General features: G+C 45.3%; 1 protein-coding gene across 2 annotated transcripts in view; it reads right to left on the bottom strand.

Moving 5' to 3' along the window:
* Positions 1-1,131: 1,131 nt before the first annotated feature.
* The window catches only part of NCDN (neurochondrin), a 39,307-nt gene continuing 20,478 nt past the window's right edge, over positions 1,132-19,960 (bottom strand). The window contains exons 5-7 of one of the 2 annotated variants that reach the window (XM_083173492.1): positions 15,770-15,994; positions 3,486-3,628; positions 1,132-1,967 (exon numbers count right to left, since the gene is read on the bottom strand). In XM_083173492.1, coding sequence (XP_083029618.1) covers positions 1,531-1,967; positions 3,486-3,628; positions 15,770-15,994 — 805 coding nt within the window. In that variant the 3' untranslated portion in view covers positions 1,132-1,530. The remainder of the gene's footprint in view (positions 1,968-3,485; positions 3,629-15,769; positions 15,995-19,960) is intronic. The other variant, XM_083173493.1, reaches the window with a different exon arrangement.

Raw genomic sequence — 19,960 nt, 5'->3', positions numbered from 1 at the left:
CATGTGTGTCCTGCTGCTGCCGCCTGGGAGGGACAAAGGGGGTTGGATAATTAGTACCCGCTCCCCCTCCAGGCAGCCCTGGTTGTGCTGCTGAGACGCAGCTGGACATGTGTTCTCCCCAGAGAACACTGGCCTGCTCAGCACACATCGCTGGTGCATCGCATGTGTGCCAGTCATGTGTCCTGAGTGATCTGCGCTTATGCATGTTGCTCAGGATGGCACTCCCATCGCCCCTTGTGTACAGGGGTTAACACTGCAATTTAGATTTCAGTTTGAGTGCACCTCACAAAAATGTAACACTCTCTGCCCGTTACATTTGCCCCACCTGCAGTGCAACATAGTTTTGTCCATTTGCAAAAATTGCAGCCTTGGTAACAGGTCACAATTAGGCCCCTAGAGTAGAAAATGTAAAAACAAAAAACATGGGTTTGGGTCTTTTCTGTAAAGCCTGTTTCTATATATAATCAGAATATTTAGTATAAAAACCAATTACTGTAGAGACCATATAGCTAGATTGTTCCCAACCTGGGATACTAGTAACCCAGGGGGTACTCTGCAGACCAGTTGGGGGTATTTGAAAATAATATTGGTAAATGGCAGAAGTCTCCCATTGCCATGGAGATGAACCACGTTGCGTCACTTCAGGTTCAGTCCCGTCCAGCAATCCACTGAGAGCTACCCGCTCTGTCCTTATCGATCATCTACCCCATGCTGACACTGATGCAGCAGCATTAACCCTACAGGCATTAGCGGGAACCCCAGAGACCATACCCAGCCAGTGGCCTGACACAGAGGGACCCAATTCCTGGCCGCATGCTACTCCTTTATATAAGGACATGCATACCGCTCACTTCCACTCGTAAGTACTGTGGATATTTCAAAGCGAGAGAAGGGAGTACTCAAAAGAAAAGTCTAATCAAGGGGTATGGGAGAGAAAAACAAGGTAGGGAACCACTAAACTAGAGAACAGAAGAAAAGCTGCTATGAGGAGGCAGCAGACACTAGGTAGAGTATAGACTCCTAATAATGATCATGAAAGCTGACCCCAAAAAACATAGTACCACAGAACCAGCACCTGAATCTCCAGATGGCCCTGCCAATGGCTTTTTAAGAAACCTAGGGAAGGCAAAATGTTTTGAAGTATCCCCTGGACTTTGATGTTTCAAGTATTTTATTTTTCAATTAAAATTTCATGATCTGCAATTTAGGAGTTCAGGCATGCCACACTGGTTAGCCTTGCCAACTGGATCCTTTGGGGACTCATTTAGGACACACTATGAAGAAAATGAGGTATTGGTCTTTATAACTTGATCCAACAAACAGTTCAATTTAAAATACACACATCTTCTTACATAGATCCAAGGTTCTAGGTAACAATGAAAAAATAACTTTTCCCAGCATTTTTAACCAAATCTGTAGCAGATGAATGCTTTATTCTTTGTAAGTGCTTTTCCTGAATATCGTTCAATTCATCCTACTCATAACCGTGAGCCATCTTCAACACATGTTAGTATGCAAAGTTCCCAGAACTCACAGTATCTCAGACAGGCACTGTTCCAGAGCAGCCATGCCATATAGATTAGCCTTCTCTACCCCTCCTTGCTGCTGGATGAGCTCTCTGCAGTTGACATTGCCCTGAGCCAGCTCTGTGAGTAGGGCCTGTAACACAGTCACCAGTTCCAAATCAACAGAATCTGGGGAAACTTGATCCAGGAGACACAATATATCTTGTAACCAGCCAGACTTAAGCACCAGAGGGGATAACCATGGCAACAAAGGAAGGCAAGCAGAAAATGCCTGCACACCCAGGAACCACAACTCCGAGATGTCTGTCCAGACATCAGCATAACGTTCATGAAGTGCAATATGTTTTTTTTCTGTATCAGGGTCACTAGAAGCAACATGGGAACATCTCAAGAACTGAATAACAGTCAAAAAGAACTCTTGGGAGCCACTTTCTTGGAAAACTGAAAAGAGAATAAAGATTTATGTAACAGCGGTCTCAACTGTAAATGAAAAACATATTTACATTTAACTTCCTTTAAAAATAATATGCATTGCTTGGTGCCCCTTGCACGAGGCAAGGTGAATTCATTTACCATAAGTAACTAAAGAACACTTTCCTTTTAGATCCAAATAATGTGAAGGGACATGCACACCGAGATATTGGCTATGGATGATTCCGATTATGCGACTTCCCCTTGAAGTGGATGGAGCGGATTTTAGCTACATTCACATGCAAGTTTGACTTTGTACAATTTGGCCTATGGACAATACACTGTGGGGGTTGTTCTGAGTCACTCGGAAAAGCACAATCGCTCTCTTATGGACAAAACCATGTGCACTGCAGGTGGGGCTGATGTAACATGTCCAGAGAGTTAGATTTCGGTGTTTTATTGTTTCTGTGCAGGGTAAATACTGGCTGCTTTATTTTTACACTGGAATATAGCCATCAGTTTGAAGTACACGCCCCACCCAAATGTAACTCTCTCTGCACATGTTACATCAGCCGCACCTGTAGTGCACATGGTTTTGTCCATGAGAGAGTAATTGTGCCTTTCCAAGTGAATCAGAATAACCCCCTGTATGCGACATATGCCCTTATTCTAATTGACACGCTCCCCTGCGTGTTCATGCACGGGAGCGATGTTGAGTGACTGTGCATGCAAATAAGCATGTGCAGCTGCTTGGTGCGAGTGTGCGCGGTGAACTGCTTGCTTGATGTTCCGTTCACCTAGCAGTGTGGGCAGGGGGGGTGTGGCGAGGGGCTGCGCCCATGGGAATGTCCAGCATTCCCATGCCCAGCATTCCCATGCCCAGCTGCGAATGGATATTTGTATAAAACATCCATTCGGATGTGTGCGGGGAAATTAGCCATGCGAGGGGGGCCAGTGTCAAATTGCCTTACCTGCACAGTGTATTTATACTTGCGCTACCGACCGCTGAGTCATGCATCAATATCACAGGCAGGGTAAATACTTTAGGAGTTTGACTATATAGTCACAATGTGTAAGCCCCCATAACAGCTAGAGTTGCCTATGAAAAACATATCCTGTTCATTTGAATTCATACGAATCCAACATAACAGAGAAAGCAAAGCCTTGCCTTCCCATGTAGAATACATATTATTGTGCACTTCAGGGGTGAAATGTAATAGGGTGAGATATTCAGAAAGTGAGAGATTTGGTAAGAAATCTCCAGGTGTTTTTTAAAGCGGCAATCATTTACACTGCACAGCCAGTTTGATTTTGAAGTGTAAATGATTACACTTCAAAATCAAACTGGCTGTGCAGAGTAAATGATTGCCGGTTTAAAAAAACCTGGAGATTTCCTACCAAATCTCTCACTTTCTGAATCTCTCATCCTATTACATTTCACCCCAGATGTTTATCACCTAGGACTCCTTGAAAATTACAATTTTGTTCTATATCATTTAGAAATTGAACTACAGTAGTAGGAGATGGGAGTTTCAAAGAATCAGATACCTGCAGAAGAAGCCAGCAGCCGGCTCATCATCAGCCCCAGAGTGGTAATGTTGGCTACCAGGACCAGGTGACCTCCTTTAGATGACTGCACAGGAAGAGACTGAATGAGAAGCTTCAGCAGGGTCAGAAAACAGGTTTCCTGGCTGTCACGAGGAAGGAAAATGGAAAAATGAAAATAATTAGTCACACTTGTGCACCTGCAACAGAAACAATATAAAATGTACACAGTAATACACGCACTGCAAATACAGTGTGGGTTATTTTAGTCATTCCCCTTTTAAAACAGAACAAATTATAAATGGGTTTTCTAATCCTTATCCCTACAATGTCAAGGATTCATGCTACATAATACAGTAATACACAGGACAAACCTTGAGGGAAAAAAATGAAAGAGCAAACACCTCGTAGGACCTTTAGTTTATTTTCTCTCTGTCCAAGTATCAGGCAGTAGCAAAATGTATCATTGTTTCTTTGGTATACCTGTACATGTTCCCTCTAAGCTTCTTTTGCCTTTTTTGTGTGTGGCACTGCGCACCCTTACGCTATATATTATATATAATTGTTTGTTTGTTTCTTATGTCAATTTCTAATTTAAAATGTGCCCTCCCAATTGAAAAAAAGTGCCGTGCCTGGTGGAAAGCACCCTGCCCTAAAAAAGAATCCTAGAGTGAACACTACATGTTATATTTGATCATTTCAGAACACCATAACAATTTATACCCCTTTCACATTGCAAATGCCAGGTTGCAACCGGGATATGGACACATGTCCGTCCTGGGATAAAACTCACATTTGCGAGGTGAAGCTCCCCTTAGCAACCTGGCGAAAACCTGGGATATTGACCCTGGGGGCGGAGCGTCATTGGGGGGCATGGGAGGAGGCAGCGCTTGGAGTTGATGCTGCCTCCGGGTTACTCGTTTACACTGCCAAGCAAGCCAGGTAAAACCCTTTGGTAGAACCCAGGTTGGAATGCAGAGTTGCTGGAACCGGGTTTTTCCAAATGTTGTTTTTACCCCGCAGAGAGACCCGGGTTGGACTCCGGTTATTTGTGTGGTGTGAAAGGGGTATTACAATACTGGACAAGTTAGCAACAAATAAAAACAGAAGCTATACTCTCTGTATGTACAGTAGGTTAAAATCAGGTAGGATTAATAGAGTTACGCAAAAAGTGGTCACTATTTAACTAAAAATCCTAGAAGAATGGGTTAACACTGGACAAAATGTCCTGACTTGGGTAGTTACAGATCCGAGGCAAGACTGAAGGAAGTGAACCTACTGTAGGTCAGAGCATGGTTAGCCCGTAATGCCATGTTATCTGGGTATAACTTAGACAAGGCCGAACAATCCTCCAATGGAGTTATTACAGTTATCCAAATATCCATGGCACGGATTGAAAGATAGACAGTACCCAGTTAGACAGCCAAAGGGTAGACACCAACTGGTCGACATGATCAAAAGATCAACATGGACAGGGTTAAAAGTTCAACATGCAAATGGATTTTTTTTTGTTATTTCAGCCCTGCTCCTATCTTTCCACTAGAGCCTGAACCCTGCTGCTGCCCAACCCCAATACACCCCTAGTGCTTAACCCCAGCCCTCCCCCTGGTGTCTAAAACTCTCATTGCCTAACCTTAACTGTCCCATTGTGCAGCGTAACACTAACCTTCTGCCAAGTGCCAGTATTTGCTTCTGTTGTTTGTCCACATATTTCAGGACTGGCAGCAACTAACACTGGTTTTGCCTTTTACATGGACCATAAATAAAATTACTTGGTCCTGGACCACAGACCCGGGGCACCCCTGAAAGTGTCCCGAGATACCTAAGGGTGCTACTGCACCCAGTTTGGAACCGGTGGCCTAATTGACCCCTCTGGAAGCGAAAAGCTGGGTACACACCTACAGCTTTATCGGTCCAATCATCTGGTGGGAACAAAAATCTGGAAATGTATGAGCATATAGCAATCAACCATTTGCTCCCAAATGCTGGAAAATGGACAAAAACAATTCTTTGGATACATTTGTTAAACCAAATGGCTGTCTGAAAGACCATTGTCTGTTTTCCATTATTTAAGAGCAAACGGTCCAGTCTCATTTACTTCCATATAGTAACCACATTTTTGTTTCCACTAGACAGATACATTGTTGTTAGGTGTGTACCCAGCTTATCCTGTCCACAAGTACTGAACCATAAAAATATGAAAACCCACATGTCGACCATTTGAAAGGGTCAACCTATTAACCCTGTTTACACAAGCCCATGTAAACCATTTAATGGTCAACCCTTTTACGCTGCCAACTAGCTGGTATTGACCTACTGACTGGCTATCTACCACACAGATACTACTGGGCAGCAGCACTGGCTCACAACAGCTTTCCAAAAGAGCCAGTGTTGAAGACCTGCCCCATTTTTCCCACCTAGATAACCAGTGCAGCCTGCCTACTTGTGTGCCTAGATTTGCAGTCACTGCTATAACAAAACAGGAACTATAGGATGCAATCAATCTGGGCACTCAAAGGCCCATACACACTTGTAGACTTTCATTTCAAAAGACTTTGCCAAAATCTCTGATAGATTTATCTTTCACCAAAGTAGTGCATACACACTGAGTTATTTTCCCCAAAGAGCAAAAGATTTTCAGGAGGCGAAAGACTTTGCTGAAAATCTTTCAGTATAAGGCTATTTACATAATGGGTTTGTTTGAATTCCAAGGGTGGGAACAGCGGCCATATTATTCTGTGCATTCCTGTTCTTGAGGCCTGATTCAGAACTGATCGCTGGGCTGCGTATTTTTGGAGCCCAGCGATCAGGTAAACGCCTCCTCGGTCAGGCAAAATCCCGCCCATGTGCATGGCAACGATTATTTGCAGCCTTGTACATAGGGAGAAATCCATTCGCCTGCGCCAGCAATGTATACGTTACCACCATAACACAATGTATATTGGTGGCAGTGGCGGCTGCAATGTATACATTGCTGGCAATGTATACATTGCCGCCATAAAAATATCAGATTTTTACCTGATAATGTGTTTTCCTCTACTCCACCATGGCAGCCATCACTTATGGGTTCTTCCCCTATTGGGTAGCTTTGGAAAGGAAAAAAAGACGCCCCTTCTCCATAAAAGGCTCCTCCTCCTTCTCTCTGTGTCTTTCGTTTCTAGCTCTTAATCACAAAAAGTTAATCGCACAGAAAAAACACAATTTCTTTTAGGGTCGGGAACTATGCTGCCATGGTGGAGTAGAGGAAAACACATTATCAGGTAAAAATCTGATATTTCCTCTATCTCCCCCATGGCAGCCATCACTTATGGGAAATGCCCCAGCAGTTCAATTCTCACTGGGCTGGGTACATAATAAATCAATTAATTCATTAGAATACAACAAAAGAAAAAGAAAAAGATTTTTTTTTTTTTTTTTTTTATATTACCGCAGATAAGACCTTTCTTCCGAATTTGGCATCTGCTGAAGACATGACATCTACTCTGTAGTGTCTTGTAAATGTGTGCACGGACGACCACCCTGCTGCCTTACACAGATCTGATATGGAAGCCGCCCCTTTCTCTGCCCATGAGGTTGCTACTGCCCTCGTGGAGTGTGCTTTCAGACCTTCTGGAGGTACCTGATTGCTTGCCTTATATGCTTCTGCAATGCAGCTTTTTATCCATCTTGCGATTGTTATTTTGGAAGCTGCCTCCCCCTTGTTCTTCCCCTCAGTTAGTACGAACAAACTTTTTGTTTTCCTAACCTTCTTTGACCTCTCTAAATAGACCTTTAGTATTCTGACTACGTCCAGCTTGTTCAGCCTGTCTTCTTTCGCATTTGCAGGCTTTGCACAAAACGATGGTAGTATAATCTCTTGATTTACGTGAAAATCTGAAACTACTTTGGGTAAGAACATGGGGTTTGTCCTCATTACAACCTTGTCCTCGAACACATTCATAAATGGTTCTTCTGCCCAGAGGGCCTGTAGCTCCGAAACCCTTCTGGCGGATGTTATGGCTATTAGGAATGCCACTTTCCATGACAGAACCCTAAAAGGAATTTCTTGGATGGGCTCGAAAGGAGCCTGCGTCAGAGCCTTAAGAACCAAGTTCAGATCCCACGGAGCTATAGGTTGATGAAAGCGTGGCCTTATTTTCTTGGCCGCTTGTATAAATCTTTGAATATATTTGTTGTTTGCGATATTGATGTCCAGCATGGCCGATAGCGCTGATATTTGCACTTTCAAAGTACTAACTGCTAACTGTTTCTCCAACCCTTTTTGCAAGAACTCTAAGATAGTAGATATCTGTTCCGGTGAACTCTTATTTTCCTTGCACCAGTATGTATACTTTAGCCAGATTTTATAATAAGATTTGGAGGTTGATGTCTTTCTAGCTTTTAGTAAGGTATTCACTACCTGCTCCGAAAACCCTTGGCCTAGCAGCGCCCTGGTTTCAGTAGCCACGCCATCAAGTTCCAATCTTCCGGTTGATGTTTCTTTACTTTGCCTTGAACCAGTAGGTCTGGTCTTTTTGGGAGCTTCCACGGCCCGTCTACTGCCAGACGTAGAAGCTGCGCAAACCATGCCCTTCGGGGCCAGTACGGCAGGATCGTAATCACGGTTGCCCCTTCCCTTTGTACCTTCCTCAGGAACTTTGGTATTATGGGGAACGGAGGAAACGCATAACCTAATTCCTTCGGCCAATCCGCCGTCAGAGCATCCCACTGCTCTGCCTGTGGGTCCCGGAATCTGGAGATATATCTGTCGACTTTCCTGTTCTGGTAGGTCGCCATGAGGTCTATCTTTGGATTGCCCCATATCCTTGTTAGTGTCCTGAACACCTCCGTGTTTAGGCCCCATTCGCCCGGTAGACACATTGTCCTGCTCAAGCCGTCTGCCACTACATTTTCCTCGCCTGCCAGATATACTGCCCGTATATCCGCCACGTTGCGTTCCGCCCAGGCAAACAGTTCTTCTGCTTCCATCATCATGTGTAGGCTGCGAGTGCCGCCCTGTTTGTTTATATAGGACACCACGACCTGGTTGTCCGACCTGACTACCACTTCCTTGTTGATAAGCTGGTTCTGGAAACTCTTGCATGCACATAGGACTGCTTTCATTTCCCTGAGGTTGGAGTGTTTCCTCCTTTCCTCGTGTATCCATGCTCCTTGAGCTGTCTGGTCTTGACAGACTGCTCCCCATCCTATCATACTTGCGTCCGTGGTAATCACCACCTGAGTCGTTTTGGCGAAGGACCTTCCTCTTTCTAGTCTGCGACTGCATGACCACCACCTTATGTCCTCCTTCGCCCTTCTTGTTAATACTATCCTCTGTGTTAGGTTTTTGCTGACTCCATTCCACTGTGACAGGAAGCATTTCTGAAGTTTTCTGGTATGAAACCTCGCCCATTGTACAGTCTCCAGAGCCGACGCCATGAGCCCTAGCATCTTCATGCACCACTCCGCCGATATGACAGACTTCCCTAGTGTAGATCTCATTGTCCGTACCATGTTTTGCTGTCTTTCTGGACTTAACTCTCATATCTTGTGTATCCAGTATCACCCCCAGATATTTTATCCGATTTGTAGGTTCCAACTGGCTCTTTTTCTGATTTATCAACCAGCCGTGTTCTGTTAGGTACTGCATTGTCCTGCTGGTGTGTTTCATAACTAAGTCCCTTGTTTCTGCCATAATTAATAGGTCGTCTAGATATGGCCAGACCACTATCCCCTCTCTTCTGAGGTTTGCAATTACCACAATCAGTACCTTGGTAAACGTCCTGGGGGATGTGGCTAACCCAAACGGAAGTGCCGTGAACTGGTAACTTATTCCTTTGATGAAAAACCTCAAATACTTCTGATGCCCTTTGAATATAGGTACATGCAGGTATGCATCTTTGAGGTCTATAGAGGTCATGTATGAACCTCTTTTTAGGTCCGGGAGTATACTCTTCACTGACTCCATTTTGAACGACCTCACCTTTAGAAATTGATTCAGTTTCCTTAAGTCCAGAATCGTCCTGTAACCTCCGGACGCCTTTCGGACCACAAAAAAGCGGGAATGCCAACCTATCCCCACTTGATCTCGGGGAGTTTCTATCACTACCCCTTGATCTATCATCTCCTTTAGACTTGACAACAAAGCTTCTTTTTCTGACGAGTCTCTTGGTATGGGGGATTCTGTAAAAAAATTCCCTGGAATCTTCCCGAACTCCAGTTTGTATCCTGTCCTTATTATTTCGAGGACCCACTTGTCCGTTGTGGACCTCTCCCAGGTGCTTATATATCTCAGCAACCTGGCCCCTACCGCCTGAAACTTGGCGTCATTGTGAGCTTTGCCCTGTGGCAAATCTATTCTCTCTTCCCCTTTGGGAACGAAAATTTGCCCTTGAAGACCAATTGCTCCTGCGAAAACCTCTACCTGGTCGGTAGCTTCTCGCCTCTCTATATTCCTGTGGTTGGTATCTAACCGACCTATTCACTGCCGTTCTCTTAACCACTTTTTCTTGTGGGAGCCAAACCGATTTCCCTCCGGACATCTTTGTTATAATTTGGTCTAGCTGTGCTCCAAATAAATAGTCACCTTGGAAAGGAAGTGACAATAACTTTATCTTGGATTGCACGTCTGCCGCCCAAGGTTTGAGCCAGAGTGCTCTCCTTACTACCGTCGCTGTAGCATTCGCCCTTGCTGTCAGCCTCATCGTATCCAAAGATGCCTCGCATAAGAACTCGACGGCTAGTTGTATATTCTGCACAGTCTTCAGCATGTCTGACCTTCTTAAACCGTCCAGCATATCCGCTTCCAGTTGCTGGCACCATTCACGCAACACCCTGGATGTGATAGCCATAGAGGCCGCAGGCTTCATAGCTGCCCCCAACGTCAGGTGCTGCTTCCTCAGCCCCAGTTCTACTCTCCTCTCCATAGGATCTTTGAATATGTTTGCGTCCTCGAGAGGCAAGGTCGTCTTTTTCGATATCCTTGCTATTGCTGCGTCGACTTTAGGAACCTCATCCCAAGTGGACGTCTGATCCTTCGGGAATGGGTACATCTTCCCTATCTTTGCCGGTACCGTGATCTTTTTATCCGGATGTTTCCATTCATCCGACACCATATCCTTTAATGTTTGAGACAAAGGGAAAGTTTTCCCTTTCTTTCTCTTATCCCGGAACAGCAACTCTTGGAGTTTCACCTCCTCCTGTGTGTCCTCGATATTTAGGGATTTGTGTACCAATGTTAGGAGGTTTTCCACCATGTCAGCATTGAAATCATTCTCTGATTTATCTGCCACCAGCTCGTCAGCCTCATCTGCCGCTGTATCTGCTACCTCCTCCCCAGACTCTGCCGATGCTTCGCTCACTCTAGAGCGACTTCTCTTCCCCGTACTTTTTGCCAGGTCCTTTTTGGTCACAAACGTGTCGGCAAGAGCCGTCTTCAGCATGTCGACCAGCCCCGACATCTGTGATAGGGGTAATAACTGTGGGGTTTTGCATTTCTCGCATACACTCCCCATGTATTTGTCCGGCAATGATAAGTTGCACATAAGGCATTTAGCCGTGTGCAGTTTCTTGTGTCTGGATTTTTCTCCCTTCTCCTTGCTGTCTCTTCTTGTGGCTTACCCTGACTTCTGACTGATCTGCCTCCTTTCTTCCTCCATGTTTAGTACTGACCCTCAAAGGTTGTCTACAATCAAATATATACCTATGTCAGGGTATTTCACATAATCGGTCGTGGAGCCAGATGGCACATTCCCCAGATGGCACACTCACCGCTCTTGTATAGCACAGCTGCCTGTCGTGAAGCTGCCTCCTTCGTTGGTGGTACAGCGTTCCATACACTTCCCCGTTTTTAAAGGGAAGTGCTGTCTGCGCGTCAGGGGCAGCCGCGTCATCCGTCGGCGCGGCGTCCTGACGTCACCGCGCTAGACGCTGACGCCGGCGTTCACCGCGTCAGACGTCCTCCGCGTCAGACGCCGGCGCCAGCACCTGCCGCGTCATCCTTCTGTGCCCATAAGAGACGCGCTGCTCCGCCGCGTCGCGGCCTGCTTGATTGTCTGTCACCCGCCGTCTGCCGCGGGTGACGACGTCCGCCCGGTCTCACCTGGATTCCGGGCAGGAGACTTCCACCTCGCCTCCCTGGACGCCACCGCTTGTTAGCCGCCCAAACCTGAGGACGGCATGCGGCTTGCAGAGGTTTCACCAGATCCTGGCTACTTTGTCCCCACCTGAACGCTCAAGGCGACGGTGGGAACCAGATCCTACTTCACAGGGTAAGCCACATATAAAAAACCACATGCTACCCTCCTGGGAAAGGAAAAAAAGACACAGAGAGAAGGAGGAGGAGCCTTTTATGGAGAAGGGGCGTCTTTTTTTCCTTTCCAAAGCTACCCAATAGGGGAAGAACCCATAAGTGATGGCTGCCATGGGGGAGGTAGAGGAAATATACATTGGTGGGCAGTGGCCTGTGCCAGCAATGTATATACAGATGGGGCCGCTGCATCGGAGCAGCTCCCATTGTGCCGTCCCACGTTGCCTGCCAGAATGGGGCGTGCACGCAGGAGACACTCGCGTGCCACATTCTCAGCAACGAGACACTCGTCTCACCGTCCGCCATCTCCTGCCAGCTACAGCAATATGGCAAGCTGGCGGCAAGGGGAAGAGCGGCCCCATCTGTATTACAGCCTTATAAATATCGTTGGTGGGCAGTGGTGACAGTAATATATACATGGCTGGCATGTGCCAGCCATGTATATATTACTGCCATATATATCATTGGTGGGCAGTGGTGACAGAAATATATACAGGACTGGCATGTGCCATCCATGTATATATTACTACCTTATAATTATCATTGGTGGGCAGTGGTGACAGTAATATATGCATGACTGGCATGTGCCATCCATGCATATATTACTGCCTTATATTTATCGTTGGTGGGCAGTGGTGACAGTAATATATACATGGCTGGCATGTGCCATCCATGTATATATTACTGCCATATATATCATTGGTGGGCAGTGGTAACAGAAATATATACAGGACTGGCATGTGCCATCCATGTATATATTACTACCTTATAATTATCATTGGTGGGCAGTGGTGACAGAAATATATACATGGCTGGCCTGTGTCAGTCATGTATATATTACTGCTTTTAGAAAAATCATTGGTGGGCAGTGTATGCTCCACACAGTGCAGGGGGCAGGGCATCACGCAGGGATGTGAGGCCGGGGGAGCAGAGCTGCAGGTCGGCACCAGCGTGGGAGAAGGCAGAGCAGCGGATATGGCAGCGGCAGAGCGGGGCAGGAGCCGGTGAGTATGCTCCATCATCAACAGCGCAGGAGAGCCGGGGGCGGGAGCTGGGGGAGGACGCAGGGCGGCAGTCGGGCAGAAAGCAGCTCAGCTTTCAGCCTGGCTGCTGTACACACTCAGCGATGATGGCTGAGAAAGCAGCCATCATCGCTGGCATGCTGGTAGAACCAGCAGATGGGAGACTTTGCTAGCGATGATGCGGGAGCGCGCATCATCGCTAGTCTTCCATCGGTGGGCCATACACACTAGGCGATTTTCAGCGGAAAATCGCTCAAAACTGCTGTTTTGACCGATTTTCAGGTGAAAATCGTTAAGTGTGTATGGGCCTTTAGTATGTTCCAGTAAGATCTACGCACATTGCCAGGGTGTCATGTAGTGTACAGACATTATTCGGCCATGCTCTAACCTGGCTGACTAGCAGATTTCCTGGCATTTTTAAATAGTAATGCCTGGACACGTAGTCAATTAGCTTTTGCTTCTGAAAGCAAATAAGCCTACTGTATATTGAAAATGTACTGCAATCGTACATTTTGGATAAAGATTGGAATAATACCCTTAGTTCTGTTCTACATTCCCTAAAAGGCAATTTCAAGACATTACAACATTCTACACAATATCCCAACGAAAAATGATGGATACACTTGCGCTGTCCCAAGATGGACTTCACTTGTCTTTATAAGATGAGACTTGCCAGCAGATTCTCAAATATAAAAACAAATTACTGACCGTTGCTGCTCTATTTTTGTTTTTATATTTGAGAATCTGCTGGCAAGTCTCATCTTATAAAGACAAGTGAAGTCCATCTTGGGACAGCGCAAGTGTATCCATCATTTTTCGTTGGGACATTGTATTGTGGGATTGGTAATCCCTGGTGTGTATGCTGCTGCAGTCCTGTGGCGCGGATCTCTGATACAAACACTTTCTTCTTTGCATCTGTTATATTCTACACAATATAATAGATTATTCTTTGAATTCAGGTTTACCTCAAATCGAAACAACATTTTCCTGATATTATAACTGATTTGGTGAAAAACGTATCCAACTCATGTCGTATTATTCCAATCAGCTCTTATAGGGAATTTTTAAACATTCACCATAGAACATAGGTCAGCCCACACTGTGGCTTTAGAATGGTTTCATCTCACAGTCATAAATGCCCTATGTGTTGAGAAGACAATGCAGATTTATTTAATTGCCTTCGGCTATGTCTGAAAGTCAGACATTTTTGGCTTAAAGTTAATAAAATATGCCATGGATAATCTAATTATTGACCCTTCACCCTCCAGTGAGCAATTTTGGAATGCTTCCACAGGGCCAGAGGACATCCAGAGGTGGCCGTAAACAATTATTAATTTTAAGCTCCACTGCAAAGAAAACCATTAAAGTTTAAACTAATTCCTTTTCTCTACTTAAAGAAAAAGTATTTTATATATTCCATATGGAAAGTTATATTTAGATTAACTTCATAGTACTTAATGCGTTTGGTTGTCAAAGTTACCCAGGACCGGTATAAAGCTTCTCAGCACCCTAGGCAAAACTTCAACGTACTGCCCCCCCTCCCATACTGTACTTCCACCAATACCCACTTTCAAACCCTTTAAGACAGACATGTCCAAACTATGGCCCTCCAGCTGTTGTGAAACTACAGATCCCATCATGCCTTGCCACAGTTTTGCTATTAGGGAATGCTAAAACTATGGCAAGGCATGCTGGGATGTGTAGTTTCATAACAGCTGGAGGGCCACAGTTTGGACATGCCTGCTTTAAGAAATACTTGCCTAACATGGAATGGCAGGGGGCTTTTAAATAAAATTGTGTGGTCCTCACAGCCCCCTGGGGAGGTTAGCAAGTCCTCTGCTTTCCCTGGAGGCCCCCTGCACTCTCCCCTTTGCCACCCACAACAGAGTACAAGGAGGAGGAGGCAACAAAGTAGGTCAGTATGCTTCAAAAGGAAATATTAGAGGTGAGGTCTACAACATGGATCCTCATAGACCGCCTTCATTTTGTGATAGGCAGACTTGGTGCCCCCCCCCCCACGTCCTGGTGCCCTAGGCAGCTGCCTAAAGCTGCCTAATGGTAGAGCCGGCCCTGAAGATACCCCAATATAGATGGATGATTAGGCCCTAGCGCAACATGTTCTTCAATTCTCTATTATCGTTGTATAGTCTATGTCGGTTTCCTTATGTTATAGGACAGTGGTTCCCAAAATGTGTGCCTAGGCTCCCTGGGGTGCCTCAGGACACTTGCAGGGGTGCCTTGGGTTGGTGGACCAGGATCAATTCATATTAATGGTCAATGTAACAGGCAAAACTAGTGCTGGTGGCTGCCAAATCATAATATATGTGGACAAACAGGAGCAAATCCTGTCACTCACCACATAACTGTGACATATACACACAATGTACTTACATTTAATATTTTTTCCTAAATTTCTCAATAAGAAACATGGCCTAGGGGTGCCTTGAAAACATTTTGATGCTCTAGGGTGCCGTGTTTCAAAAAAGTTTGGGAACCACTGTTATAGGATATAATCACTGTGCAATGCATATCTGATATCATCTGCCAAATATTTTCAGAGTTTATTATTATATTATATAAACATACTAGTAAGCCAGCTTGAAGCAAAAGCTTTGAAAGTTAGTCTGCTACCTTGTGATTGCCTCTGTGTTTCTGTATGTGTGATTGCCTCTGTATGTGTGAAAGAAAGATGTAGCTTCACTCGCTGCCAGTAGATGGCAGTGTTTGTTACACACAGAAAGTATACAAGACATACACACACACAAATTTGAAGGAAATTCCTCAAAAAAGGATGAACACCTATTTTGAGCTGTAATTAAAATCTTGTTTGAAATATTTTCAATATTAGTACGTGGTTCAACATAACGTTCATTTCCAGTGCCCTCAAAAATCTATTTACAAGAGTAAAAAAAAAAAAAAAAAAAAGGTATACAAATGGTACTGGATAGCCAAGTAATATTCAAATACCCCAAACATACCCAACAAGAGTTGGTTCAGTCACCACCAGGTTGAGGAACACCCCACAGCAACTCTGCAGACTCAGTTCTGCTATATGTCTTGTGTCACTGGACAAATCTTCATTTGAGAACATCTCCCATTGCCATTGATAGTATTCACAGAGGAGAGAATGAACTCCTTCAGAGATCAGTATTCTGCGTGGAGCTTCTTCAGCGGTCAAATGGCACAGAGCAGGAAGCAAGAACCTTGTGGGGGGTAGCATAGAGTATGGATTATTGCAAAAAACAAATCAAGGCAATGCTAAAGATCCATGGGTTTTGTGCGGAGACTGGTCTAGAACTGAAGAATGATAAAAGTGGACTTTATTTTAGTGCTTTTAGATAAACTTGTAAAGTATTAAAACATGTAGGAAAGGAATGCAGTAAAACAAATACACTTTTACAGGAGACTGTAGAATGTGAGTGGTGAACCCAACAGCAACACCTCTCAGCCATACATAGAACAAATAAAAAAGTGCACGAGTCAACTTTCTAAAATGAGTAAACAAATCCCAACTGTAGCTACACAATAGTATTCCTTTATTGAGGTGGGTCGCAGAATCACTACACAATTTGTGGCAACGCAAGCCCATCCCAGATCTCCAGGAGCAATGAAAGACAAAGTATAGCATATTATAGTAATCTTTGTTGATCAGTAAAAATGCTGTAGAAACAATGCTGTATTTATAAGATTAGCCCTGTTTATTCTTTGAATGCTATATCGGTACTTGTTTCCTAGCACGGCCACACCGATTTACATCGGGGTGGTCGTGTCGGAAAAATCGGGTCGATCGCATCGCATGCGATTTGGTCGCATGCGATGCGATCGTCGCGACCGACCGATTTTGGACCCGATTTTTTTTTTTTATTAAATGTAAATCGGGTCCCTGGGACCCGATTTTACATTGGATTCAATGTAAAATATTCCCAACCCCCCCAAATGTCACGGCGTACACCCCACCCCACGATAGACGCCAACCCGAAGCGTGGCGAGCGCAGCGAGCCCGCGAGGGGCGGCGGTGCGCGTCCTCCGACCTTTTCATTCCCCTACTATCCACGTCGGCGTGGAGTTGAGAATAGAATAGTGTGGCGAGCGCAGCGAGCCACCGAGCCCGAAGCGTGGCGAGCCCCGCGAGGGGACGCGGATACCTTCACAGGTAAACGCGTCCCTTCGCGGACTTCACAGGTGTCCGCGTCGCCACGGACACCTGTGAAGCCCGCGTATAACTGTGAAGGTATCCGCGTCCCCTCGCCACGCTTCGGGCTCGGTGGCTCGCTGCGCTCGCCACACTATTCTATTCTCAACTCCACGCCGACGTGGATAGTAGGGGAATGAAAAGGTCGGAGGACGCGCACCGCTGCGCTCGCCACGCTTCGGGTTGGCGTCTATTGTGGGGTGACGACGGGGACATCTAAAATGTGAAATGGGTCATATTGGCCCATTTCACATTTTTCAAATTTTTTCAGGATTTCAATGTTAAAAAATCTTTTAACATTGAAGCCTATGTAAAAATCGGGGGCATCGCGTCGGGACCTATGTTAATGGTCCCGACCGACGCGATGCCCCCGATATTTTACCTTTCCCGACACGATTTCAATGTTAAAATATTTTTTAACATTGAAGCCTATGGGGAAATCGCGGGCATCGCGTCGGGACCATTGTTAACGGTCCCGACCGACGCGATGCCCCCGATATTTTGTCCTAGCCGGCCAAATGGACCTGATTTCAAAGGAAATCGGGTCCATCTTATGGATCGTGTACCTTAACTAAAGGTACACGATCCATAAGATATGTGGCCGTGCTAGGAAACAAGTACCGCTATATCTATTGTATTTTCAACATAAGTATCTTAATAAAAAAAAAACGGACTTAAAATATTGAAGTCAATAAACAGAATACTTAAAAGCAAATGAAAAAACCCGTTATAGTAAGCTCCTCAATACAATAATTCCGGGGTCATGCTCAATAAGCAGAAAAATCTAATTCTCCCTTGGCAAACACTAGCACAGGCTAACAAAGTTCAAGTATCTAGAACGGCCATCTTGTCCAGAACTGATCAATCAGCCGACAGGCAATAAGTCTTATAAATGCTAAACAAGGCATTCCCAACCTCCTCGAGGCACACTACCAGTCCAGATTTTAGAGCTGTCCATGCTTGAGCACAGATGATTTAATCCTCTGTGCCTAGCCATAACTAAAGCGGTGTACACATCACAAACAAGGTGAAAGATAAATACAGGTTCTGAACCACAAATTGTTTACAGTAGTGGTTCTAAAACTTGGTCCTCAAGTACCCGCAACAGTGCATGTTTTGCAGGTCTCCAGACAGAATCACAGGTGAAATAATTAGCTCCACCTGTGGAGTTTTTGCACTGTTGGGGGGTACTTGAGGACAGAGTTTGAGAACCACTGGTTTACATAGTCCAGTGTGTACTCTATACCACGATGCTGATGCATATTGCCATTGGTTGCCGCTCCTAATCTTAACATGTAGGAAGATTTGTAATATTACTAACGGCCACTGACTATGGGCCAGATGTTTCAAGCTTCAAAAAGTAATAAAGTGAGAGTGGATACAGCCAGCCAATCCACTCCTAACATGTTACAGGCTGGGTTTGAAAAATTACATGTAGAAGCTGATTGGCTGGCTGTTGATCACTCTCCACTTTATCACTTTTTTAAGCTTTATACATCCGGCCCTGCACAGTGTGTTTGCACTATTATGCTGGGTACACAGGTTCCTGCAGCCACTGGTATGGTTATCATTAACCCCTTCCCGACAATTGACGTACATTTACGTCATGGTCGGGAAGTACTTCCCGACACATGGCGTAAATGTACGTCATGGCTTGTAACTGTCACCGCGTCTATAGACGCGGTGACAGTTTCAACATGTCTGCTGTCCCTGACAGCAGACATGTCCGTGCATGCCCAGGGGGGGCTGCGATGCCGCCCCCCCCGTCGGCGATCGCTGTGATTGGCTGTTCAGTGTGAACAGCCAATTACAGCGTTTTCTGTGTCACCGGCGAATAACGTTCGCCGGTGACAAGCGATCGGAGGTGATTGGTGCTGTAAAGTACAGCACCAATCACCGCGGGGTGTAAGGGTGACACTGGTGTCACCCCACCTCACCCCGCCCGCCCCCAAAGGCCGTGATTGGTCCGTCGGACCGACGGACCAATCACAGCCATGGAGGGGGGTTTAAACTAACGGTGACTGCACTGCAGACGCCATTCCGGTCTGGAATTGCGTGCAGTGCGGTCACCGTGCCTAGCTGCCGCAGTATACTGACCTGAACCTTGCCAAATACTTACCTGATCTTGCCTGCTTCATCACTGCTTGTAGTGTGCTGGATGCTTCCTGGATCCTGTTACTTGTGACTTCCTGTGTTGTGAACTTGTGCTGCTGCAGTGTAATAGCGTTAGTTAGATAGAGAGAGATAGAGAGAGATAGTGTCAGAGTGCTATATTTTGTGCTGCTGCAGTGTGATATAGTTATAGATAGAGACATAGAGAGAGAGAGATAGAGAGAGATAGAGAGAGAGAGATAGAGAGAGATAGAGAGAGATAGAGAGAGATAGAGAGAGATAGAGAGGCCTAGTGACAGAGAGTGCTATATTTTGTGCTGCTGCAGTGTGATAGTTATAGATAGAGAGATAGAGAGAGATAGAGAGATAGAGATAGTGACAGATTGTGCTATATATTTTTTATATAACTGACTGCTGCCCCCCCTTTTGTGCTGATCAGTATAAATTAACTGATCAGCAACTTTTTGGGGGCGCAGTTTTTTTTTTATATATATATATATACCTGTCAGTGCTGCTGCTGCAGTGTCATAGAGTGTTAGATAGTGAGAGATAGAGAGATAGAGAGAGATAGTGACAGAGTGATAGAGAGTGCTAAATTTTGTGTCTGCTGTCCCCGCCTTTTGTGCTGATCACTATATCTGAGGTGATCAGCAACTTTTTGGGGGTGCAGAGGTTTTTTTTTTTTTATATATACCTGCCAGTTGCACCAAAGGTTGTGCACCTGCTGCCCCTCACTGGTAATCAGTGTCGCATCACTGATCACCTTTTTTTTTTTTGTGTGTGTGCTGTGGGGTCTTTTTAAAATTTTTTTTTTTTTTACACACACTGTGATTTTGTGGGTGTCCTGTGGCCGCTGTGCGCTGAT

This window comes from Crinia signifera, chromosome 2 (genome assembly GCF_055691185.1).
Source record: "Crinia signifera chromosome 2, ASM5569118v1, whole genome shotgun sequence".
NCBI lineage: Eukaryota > Metazoa > Chordata > Amphibia > Anura > Myobatrachidae > Crinia > Crinia signifera.
This window is presented reverse-complemented; position numbering and strand designations above follow the sequence as displayed.